This window comes from Salvia splendens, chromosome 2 (assembly GCF_004379255.2).
Source record: "Salvia splendens isolate huo1 chromosome 2, SspV2, whole genome shotgun sequence".
Classification (NCBI taxonomy): domain Eukaryota; kingdom Viridiplantae; phylum Streptophyta; class Magnoliopsida; order Lamiales; family Lamiaceae; genus Salvia; species Salvia splendens.
This window is the reverse complement of record NC_056033.1, coordinates 31,718,711-31,729,447: the sequence shown is the minus strand read 5'-3', so window position 1 is coordinate 31,729,447 and position 10,737 is coordinate 31,718,711. Positions and strand designations below refer to the sequence as shown.

Genomic DNA, 10,737 nt, shown 5'->3' with positions numbered 1-10,737 from the left:
ATTTTACATATTTCGATCTTCTTCATTCCACGTTCAATTCACGCTGCATCAGCTGGTGTTTGATTCGTTTCGGGCTCATCAAAAGCTATCAATTCTCTTGCAATTCACAATCTGCTCTGCGTCGATCTTCTTCAATCTGCCATCGACGTTCGCGTGGATCTTCTTCATTCCCCGTTCAATTCACGCTGCACCAGCTGGTGTTTCATTCGTTTCGGGCTCATCAAAAGCTGCTGGACCTTAGTTCACTAATTCTGTTTCAATTTCTCAATATTCTGACTCTCATGGAGAATATCGATAGATTGGGATCTACTTCAACAAATTCTGCGGTTGAAGACGGATTAGGATCTACATCAAGAGGATCTACATCGATCAATGATGGATCGATTATGAACGATCTTAGAAATCCAGGAGGCTCTCTTTTTTATACGGATTCAGATTCGGATTCAGAGGCAGAATCAAATAATACCGCAGTTGAAGGTAGATGAATTTTTCTAATTGAGCAATGTGTTATCTTAGATTTTTTTCATGTTTGTAGTGTAAAAAGAATAATAATGAAGTAAATGTCGAAAAAATGAGCTCAAAACTACGTTGGAACGTTGGAAAGTTGATCCATGTGCTTAAAAATAATGAAGTAAAACAGATTTTTTTCATGTTTGTAGTGTATATGCTATCTGTACTCATAGTGAACTAAATTTTATTATCCTGAAGTAATAACAAGTTAAAATGAACTTCTGTTCTTGTTGAATATTAAATGCTGATATTATTGTAGTGTATATGCGATATGTACTCATAATGAACTAAATTGTTTACCATGAAGTAATAAATAGTAAAACTGAACTTTTGTTCTTGTTTGAATGAATATGTTTTGTTTTGTTTAAATTTTCCACTAACAGTAGTTTGTATGTTTTATAACAGTGTCATACTTACCTGATTGTCCATCCCAGCTGAAGCCTTACATTGGTCAGATTTTTCTTAGACTTGATGATGCTACTGAGTTTTATAATAAGTATGCACGACATGTTGGGTTTGACACTCGTAAACATGGATCTAAAAAGAAGGTGGATCATGTCACATGGTTGTATGTTGTGTGCAGTAGAGAAGGTCGGAGGAAAATGAAAATGCAAGGGCATGAGTCAAAACGTAGACGTTCTTCTAGGAAGTGTTTTTGCAAGGCTAAAATTGCTTTTAAGTTTTGTAAAGGAATAGGTTATGTTGTCAATCAATTTTATGAAATACATAATCATGATATGGTGGAGTTACGCCATAAGCGATTCATGAGGCTGAATCGCAACATTGACCTATTGCATCAGAAATTTATACTAGATTGTGCAAGTGCAAACATAGGCCCTACACTGACTTTTAAGTTGCTGAATGAGGTTCTTGGTGGGCTGGATTATGTTGGTTGCACAGTTGTAGAAGTTAGAAACTATAGGCGCGACTTGAGAGCATATACTAGTTGGGCAGATGCACAAATGGTACTTAATGAGATGAGCTGGAAGAAAGAGAATTGTCCAGCATTCACCTATGATTTTGAGGTGAACTCTCAGGATATGCTCACTCGTCTTTTTTGGTGTGACCCCATTGCTAAGAAGAATTTCCATCTCTACGGTGATATAGTATCGTTTGACACAACATATTCAACTAATAGGTACGAACAATATGTTGTTTATAATGATATGATTATTGATGTGATCAACTTGCATATGCATGAAACATTTACTGAATTAATGAAATAACTTAACAGAATGTACTAGTAATAGTCAATAATGAATTAATAGTCCCCTGGAATGATGTGAGTACAGAAGTATTTAGGAGTCTTACTAGGAGAGTAAAACTCTTAGTGTCTGAAGTATTAATATGCAACATATCATCCACAATTTAAGATAGTTCACTGGAATACTATGTTACTTCATTATTATGTGTTATTAATTCATTTTTAGAGTCTGTTACTTCAGTAAAGATATCATGCAGTACCTGTATTACATCAATTCATTAAAAAGGATGTTATATATAATTATGAAATAGGTAGTTCATAATTAGAGTCTGTTACTTCAATATCATGTTTTATTAATTCATTTTATCAATTTACTACTTCATAGGTTTTCACAGTAGGGCATGAAACTTCATTACTATATATTTACATATTAGTTAAGTTCACATTTTAGCAGTGAGCACAGTTATAGATACTACATTTCAGAACTACTTGCATTCTTCATAATTGGAGAGGAAGTTTTACCTTTACATAACAAACACATAATTAATATGCAACATATCATTCACAATTATAGATAGTTCACTGGAATACTATGTTACTTCATTATTAAGTGTTATTAATTCATTTTTAGAGTCTGTTACTTCAGTATAATGTTTTATTACTTCATTTCATTCATAAACCCTACTGTTTAAACATAGCATTTATATTACTTCATCCTTTTTATAACATCCTTTTTTGATGAATTGATGTAATACAGGTACTGCATGATATTTGCACCGTTCACAGGAAAAGACAACCATGGGAGACCTGTAGCATTTGGTGCAGGCTTATTATCTAAAGAAAATGCTGATTCATTCGCATGGTTGTTTGAACGTTTTGTCAAATGTATGGGTTCTGCACCAAAATTGATCATTACTGATCAGGATTTGGGAATGAAGGTTGCTGTGGAAAGAGTCCTTGTTGATACAAGACATCGATGGTGCATGTGGCACATCATGTTTAAGGTTGTGGAAAAGTTACCAAAGAATCTACTTGGCAATGAAGATTTGAAAAAAGAGTTAAACAATTGTGTGTGGTCTGAGCTGATAGAGCCTGAAGAATTTGATGAAGAATGGAATAAAGTAATGGAAAAATATGGGCTTAAGGACAATGAGTGGTTTTCCTCGATGTTTGCCTCTCGAAAATTTTGGGTATGTATCCTTTTTGGAAACATATTTTCTATACGCTGAAGAATTTCTGTCATTATTCTGAAGCATATTTGTTAACTAATGAACTGCAGGTGCCTGCATTCTTTAGGGATTTTCCAATGAGTTCACTAATAAAGACCACATCAATATCTGAATCTCAGAACATATTCTTCAAGAGGTACTCCAAGTCTCGTTCTAATCTTGTTGAATTTCTTATGAATTACAACAATGCATTGGATGGCCAAAGGAGCAACAACAATAGGCTAGAATACTTGGATTTTAATACAATTCCAACTTTGAAAACAAATTCAGCCCTCGAGAAGCATGCTTCAACAATATATAGTGATAGTGGTTTCAAACTAATTCAAAGTGAGATAGAGGAAGCAGTTGACAATGTCACTATGGTGACAGTGTCAAACATTGGTGAGAATGAGATTTATGTAGTCAACGACAAGTTCTCGAAGAACTGGACTGTGTCATACTCCACATCTTTTGATTCATATGCATGTAGTTGTAAGATGTTTGGGAGGATTGGGCTTGTATGCAGTCACATTTTTTGGGTCTTGAGAAACAAAAAAATAAAATTAATCCCTAATGAGTTACATGGAGGACGATGGTTGAAGTCTAAATTTGTCAAGGCCGTTCATTGTGGGTTTGATGATGATATTGAAACATTTATTGTTGCGGATGAGACGAAGCAGGAGTATAGGGATATGCATGGAGATTTTTATGATATTGCACGACTTATTGAAGGAGATAGTGATAAAATTCGAGCATTTAGACAAATTATGGCTGAAGGGAGAAAAGAAGTACTTGGTGAGGGAAATGTGTTGTCAATTAGTGAAAAGAGATTAATGATTGAGAATTTTTATGGATCACATGTCCCTAGTCAAATAGATGTTCATCCGCCAGATGTCATCAAAACCAAAGGTTGTGGTCGACGTCTTTCTCGGCTTGAGAAGGAAATGAGAGAGATGTCCAAGCCTGGTCGGAAATGTGGAAAATGCGGCGAGGTTGGTCGGCATGATTCAAGAAATTGTGATAAGATACATGAGGAGAATAACAAGAAAAAGAGGAGAAACCAATGTTAAAGCTGGTTGTTTTATTACTTCATTCGGATATTTCTGTTCTTCATTGTGTTACTTCTGTACTTCAGTCTTGTAGTTTCTTACTTCATTTACATTTTGAATTTGAATTTGTTAAAACTTTTTGCGAGCTTAAAGAGAATAGACTGAAGTGTTGTTATAATGGCTTATTTTTTCTTTATTATAATGTTTTTCTCAGTCTTACTTTGATATATTTTCCATTTGTCATTCACTTATCAATAATCAATAGATCTCAAAAATGAACTAAGATCTCTGAAATGAACTAAATATGGTACCCAATGCAACATTACATGCTAATATTGAACAACATATAAAGAGGAAAATACGATGTTGAGGCTAAATATCTGGATTTGGATAATTTACTTCAGTTGGATAATTATGTTCTTCATTCACTTACTTCTGCACTTCAACCATGTTGTTTCTTACTTCATTTACATTTTGAATTTGAATTTATTTAAACTTTTTACAAGCTTAAAGAGAATAAACAAGATATATTGTAGGAATATATTATTAATCTTACTTTATATGAAATATTTTCCATTTGTCAATAGATTATTGAAATGAACTAAGATTTCTGAAATGAACTAAATCTGTTAACCAATGCAGTAATATAGCCTAATAATGAACAATATTAAAACGCGTGGTACTTTATTCAATGCTCATAACAAATGTATGTCGAATACAAAATTTGATCTGCTAAAATGATCATTTGCTCTTTAAATATGCCGCAATCATTTTCTCAACATCAATTTCAATGTGTTTGCTTTCCTCTTCATAATACGCTGCTGTAACAATTTTGTTGTTGAAGCTTTCATGGCTGTTTTCGGCTAACATCAGCGCCGAACAATATTTAGCCCTCAAGCTCTGAAGGACACCCGAACTTGATTTCTTCAAGCCACAATTCCAGCAACCTTCTCGCTCACCCTTGTACGTTTCCATATGCCGCATTAGAAATACTCCACAATCTTCAAAGTTATCAACTGTTCTCCATGGCATTTTCAATCTCTGCATTTTGGAGTTGGACACTATCTTACAATATGCGTGGAGACCATTCTTGGTGAGGAAGTGACAAAAGTATGATCTCTGCATGTACAAAACAAATACATGTCATTTATAGTTGTGTGCATTCATATGTATGTGTTATAAAATTCAAACATAAGAGAAGAATACGAACCAATGTTTCTGGAATGTGACCATAATTTATTATGAGGTCATTGTCATCCCCGTTTGCAGAATTGTCTATTACAGCAATAGCATTTCTCTTGAAGCAAAAACAAACAGCATAATAATGCTGATTTGCACATATGGGGAACAACACCTATTGAATGAATTAAAAAGCAACATGAAGAAAGTAATAAAGTATACAAATGAAGTAATAAAGTATACAAATGAAGTACTATGAACAATCTGAAAATTGAAGTAACAGGCAACATGATTGAAGTAATATAGTGTACGAATGAAGTAACATGCATTATGAATGAAGTAATAAATTTTACGAATGAAGTACTATGAACAATCTGAAAAATGAAGTAACAGGAAACATGATTGAAGTAATATAGTGTACGAATGAAATAACATGCATTATGAATGAAGTAATAAATTTTACGAATGAAGTACTATGAACAATCTGAAAAATGAAGTAACAGGAAATACTTGCATATGAATTCAATATTTCATGCATCTATGCTTTAAATTCATTTTTTACCTTCTATGTGAGGGATTTCAGAAGAAATACTTGCATTCTTCTTTTGGGAAGTGTTACCTATTCATAACAAACACAGGATTAATATGCAACATATCATCCACAATTATAGATAGTTCACTTGGAATACTATGTTACTTCATTATTAAGTGTCATTGCTTCATTTTTAGAGTCTGTTACTTCAGTATAATGTTTTATTACTTCATATCAATTCATAAACCCTACTGTTTAAACAGAGCATTTATATTACTTCATGATCATAATTTATTACTTCATCCTATTAATTTACTACTTCATTGAAAAGAATATGTAGTTCTTTTGTATGTGCAAACAACACAGAAGTCAAGTTCAATCCTAATACCCTAAATAGGTAGCTCATAATTAGAGTCTGTTACTTCATTATGATGTTTCATTACTTCATTTTACAAATTTATATTACTTAAATATCATAACTTATTACTTTATCTTAACAATTTACTACTTCATGTAATAGAATATGTAGTTCATTTAAATGTGCAAACAGCGCAGCAGTTAAGTTTAATCCTAAAACACTAAACCCATACAACATATTTATAGGTAGTTCATAATTAGAGTGTGTTACTTCATTATAACGTTTTATTACTTCATCTTATCAATTTACTACTTCATCAAACATAATATGTAGTTCATTTGAATATGCAAACAACACAACAATAGTATATCACATAATCAAATAGTATATTCAGTTAATATGCAGTTAACTTAATCATATGAATTCAATATTTGATGCATCTATGCTTTAAATTCATTTTTACCTTCTGTGTGAGTGATTTGAGAAGAAATACTTGCTTTATTCTTTTGGGAAGTTTTACCTATACATAACAAACACGGAATTAATATACAAGCTATCATCCACAATTATAGATAGTTTACTTGGAATACTATGTTACTTCTTTAAATACATGATTAACTTCATTAAATATCAATTCAATACTTCAAAACAGATATTAAACCTATACTTCATAAAAATCAATACAGTAACTGCAGTCTTCTTTCGATAATATTTGAGTTTTTATACCAAACTGTTTTTATACCTTCTTCCTCATCAGATTACTACTTCATAACAAATAGTTTTTATCAAATTACTAGTTCATAACAAATAGTTTTTATACCTTCTTCCTCATCAATTTTTCTTCCAATAACTGATGTCTTCTTTCGATAATATTTGAGTGTTGCTTTCACTAAAATCAGAAACAAATTTAAGAATTAGATGTTCTTCAAATAGTTCTGCTTTCACTAAAATCAGAAACAATTATAGATAGTTCACTTGGAATACTATGTTACTTCATTATTAAGTGTTATTAATTCATTTTTAGAGTCTGTTACTTCAGTATAATGTTTTATTACTTCATTTCATTCATAAACCCTACTGTTTAAACAGAGCATTTATACCTTCTTCCTCATCAGATTACTACTTCATAACAAATAGTTTTTATCAAATTACTACTTCATAACAAATAGTTTTTATACCTTCTTCCTCATCAATTTTGCTTCCAATAACTGTTGTCTTCTTTCGATAATATTTGAGATCTGCTTTCACTAAAATCAGAAACAAATTTAAGAATTAGATGAAGTAAATTAAGAATAAGAACTCTGGAAAGGTTCAAGGTGTATTACCTTCGCCGGATGTTCTGCCAGAACGTAACTGGCGTCCACTGTTGGTCGACGACTTCCTTGTGTCAACCATTTCGAATGTTTGATTGTTGACTAATCGACGATTAATCGACTTCCTGGAAATGTCGTCGATTTTACTCCTGGTCGACGATTATCTCGTCGATTTGCAGAAGAGAAACTGTGGAATCCGTCAATTTGAAGAAGAAGAAGAAGAAGATAGAGGGAGAAATGACAATGAAGAGAAACCGCGTGAATTGAATGAAGTAAAAGAGAAACGCGGTGAATTGAAGGCGAAAGAGGTGCGAAATTTTGAAGGAGAAAGAGGTGCGCGAAATTTTGAAGACTAAAGTGGTGTGCGAAATTTTTGAAGGCAAAGAGGCGTGCGAAATTTTTACCATAAATGGATTTTTACCCTAAATTGATTTTGACCAAAATACCCCTTGATTGAAGTAAATTATCTACCTAATGAAGGAGTAAAATTAATAAAGCATGATCTAATCTCAGCCATTAAAAATTAGATCTAAGGGCTTAAATTTGGTCTCTAGTTCGGTCTTTAAGAGTGGATTTGTGAATAATGAGACTCTATATATATATATATATATGTCACATTACATAATGTACATAACAACTGAATTCAAATTCAATAACAAATTAACTAGCCACCGTTGGAGTAATCTTTATTAATGGATATTAAGATCTTGACTCCCCTTCTTCTGAAGATATGTTGTTTTTCTTGTAAGCATTATATCTTTATCCTTAATTATAGAATATTTATTTATTTATAGCAAGAAAATCTACTATTACACATTTTTTGGTGTTCTCATGTATGAATTTTAAGAATAAATATGGATAAATCCACTTAATTTAGTAGTACAATTTCCCTATAAAGCTAAGTACATAAAAACTTGTTGCAGGGGCTGTTGATTCGGCCGTATTCACCGTGAGAAACAATTGCCCATTCACAATATGGCCGGCAGCTTTAACAGGAACCGGTTCACCAGTCGAAACCGGGTTCGAGCTATCACCACAGGCTTCAAAAGCTCTGACCATTCCGGCTCCATGGTCTGGTCGAATCTGGGCCCGATTCCAATGCTCCAACTCAGGACGGTTTACATGCCAAAGCGGTGATTGCAACTCAGGCAAAATCGAATGCAACGGCGCCGGTGGCACGCCTCCCGCTACCCTAGTGGAATTCACACTAGCAGGAGACCAAGGCAAAGACTTCTACGACGTGAGCCTTGTCGACGGATCCAATCTACCCGTTAAGGTGACCCCAGCCGCTGGAAACTGCCCGGCCACGAGCTGCCCGGTCGACATCAATAACAATGGCTGCCCCAAGGAGCTGGTCGTGAGGGGGCAGAACGGCGCGGCGGTTGGGTGTAAGAGCGCATGTCTGGCATTCAACCAGCCGCAGTATTGCTGCACTGGCGCGTATAGCACTCCGGCTACGTGCACGCCTACGAGCTTCTCTCAGATATTCAAGTCGCGATGCCCGAAGGCTTATAGCTATGCTTATGATGATAGAACCAGCACATTTACATGCCCAACTGGGAACAACTATCTTGTTATATTCTGCCCATGAAAATTGTGTTTATTTCGGAATAAAGTTTAATGGCAAGATGCAGGGGCGGATCCAGGAATATAAATGGACGGGGGCAAAATTATATATAAGGGAAATTTGAGAATTTGAGAAGGGGCAAATATAAAGATTTTTTTTTAAAAAAATGCAAAACTGACAAAATAACATATGTCAAAAATATTTGAGGATGGGCATTTGCCCCACTTTATGTTAAGGTGGATCCGCCCCTGGCAAGATGGATATATATTATGGCCACCATCTACTAATTGAGGGAATTGAATTGAGTTGTTAAATGTTTTCTTTCATAACACACTTATACAATGGAGAATGGTAATCAAAAGAAATAAAAGTATTCTAAAATAAGAGTTTTCTAATTTAAAGGGACGAACTAAAATGATAGCAGTTTTTATTTTTAAAGAACGAAGGTAGTAAAGATTATTTCATTCTAACTTTAAATCATGCTCACGCAAAATGACGAAGTCACATCGGGGCATGGGGAGCTGTGAGCCCCCAACCATTTGGATTTCGTCTTTAGAGTGTCCACAATAGAGTGGCACAACCACGATTCCGCCTAGGCACAACCACAAAAACTCTTCCGCAGCCACAAAAACTTGTCCAGCCCAATAGTGGTCAAGCCCACAAATCACATTATTTTATCAAGTGTTGGTATATTTTAATTGGATTAGAAAAAATTAATTGGACAAAAATAAATAGAATGGAATGGAATTAAAAAATAATTTAGAAATAGATATTTTATAGATAAAGATTTTAAAAATAAAAATAAAAAATCAGGAGGCTGCACTGCCGCCGCGGTCGTCGCGCCCTCGACCCCACCGCCCCTTCCTCGCCGCAAATGTGGCTCGCTCCTTTCCTCTCAAGCCCGCCGCGGCCTACCTATTGGAGTCACTCTTATAACAATTATAACAATTTATACTCCATCTGACATGCCGTAAGCGATGCGCTTATTTTATGTACAAAATTTTAAAAATTGATATTTAATGAGTCACGTGTAAAAAGAGTAGAGTATGAGATAGAGAAAAGTAAATGGGTGATAAGAGAATAAAATAGGTAAGAGTATAAAGTAAGAGAAATGAGATTTTGCTAAAAAGAGGAATGATTCATTTTAGGTGCGGCATTCTAAAAGGGAAAGTGACTCACTTTTGATGGAACAATATTATTGTGTAAAACAATATTTTCTATCAATTATAATAAATTTTCTATTTCCCTGGAGATACCTAACTATAACATGTTATGTACAAATGTCAATCAACTCTAGACACTGAAAAAAAAGACCAACGACAGTGCCCCAAAACCCACCCCCAAAATCTGACACAACACATTTTTCCTCTACCACGTCAGCATTTTAAAATTCAGCTCCACCCACTTAAATAGGGAAAAATTCTATTTTTGGTAATGCATGTTAATGGAATTCCATTTTAATAAAGGGTTTTAGTTGTATTCCGACTAAGGGAGTGACGCATAACCGTTATGCGTCGTTAATGGAGAGACGCATAACCATCATGCGTCGTTATTTAGTGACGCATAAGCATTATGCGTCTTTAAAGACGCAACACAGTTGTGCGTCTTTTCCTAGCGACGCATAACACTTATGCGTCTTCCGCCGGGTTTTAAAACAGGCAGAAGGCTTCGCAGCACAGAGCAGAAGCAGCGAACCAAGCGAACAAACCGGCAGAAATCATCTAGGGTCGACTTCATCCGACGAATCCCAACAATTTTTGGCGAATTTCCATCATTTTCAAACATATTCCAGTAATTGTTCTTCAATTTGGGTAAAT

General features: G+C 34.3%; 2 protein-coding genes across 2 annotated transcripts; both read left to right on the top strand.

Moving 5' to 3' along the window:
* Positions 1-281: 281 nt before the first annotated feature.
* On the top strand, positions 282-3,992 carry LOC121778375 (protein FAR1-RELATED SEQUENCE 5-like). Its single transcript, XM_042175721.1, has 4 exons — positions 282-477; positions 916-1,648; positions 2,472-2,904; positions 2,994-3,992. Exons 1-4 carry the CDS (start codon positions 282-284, stop codon positions 3,990-3,992), a joined length of 2,361 nt encoding a protein of 786 aa, XP_042031655.1.
* A 3,492-nt stretch (positions 3,993-7,484) lies between these two features.
* Positions 7,485-8,944, top strand: LOC121778367 (thaumatin-like protein 1). The gene is made up of 2 exons (XM_042175711.1): positions 7,485-7,686; positions 8,277-8,944. The coding sequence occupies exons 1-2, from the start codon at positions 7,485-7,487 to the stop codon at positions 8,942-8,944; spliced, it is 870 nt and encodes a 289-aa protein (XP_042031645.1).
* Positions 8,945-10,737: the final 1,793 nt, after the last annotated feature.

Bases quoted from the DNA above. Each gene is read 5' to 3' on its own strand.
- LOC121778375 (XM_042175721.1), top strand. From the start codon at position 282: ATGGAGAATATCGATAGATTGGGATCTACTTCAACAAATTCTGCGGTT. The intron at 478-915 runs GTAGATGAATTT...GTTTTATAACAG, and splicing joins AAATAATACCGCAGTTGAAG to TGTCATACTTACCTGATTGT. The intron at 2,905-2,993 runs GTATGTATCCTT...AATGAACTGCAG, and splicing joins TTGCCTCTCGAAAATTTTGG to GTGCCTGCATTCTTTAGGGA.
- LOC121778367 (XM_042175711.1), top strand. From the start codon at position 7,485: ATGTCGTCGATTTTACTCCTGGTCGACGATTATCTCGTCGATTTGCAG. The intron at 7,687-8,276 runs GTGCGCGAAATT...AACTTGTTGCAG, and splicing joins AAATTTTGAAGGAGAAAGAG to GGGCTGTTGATTCGGCCGTA.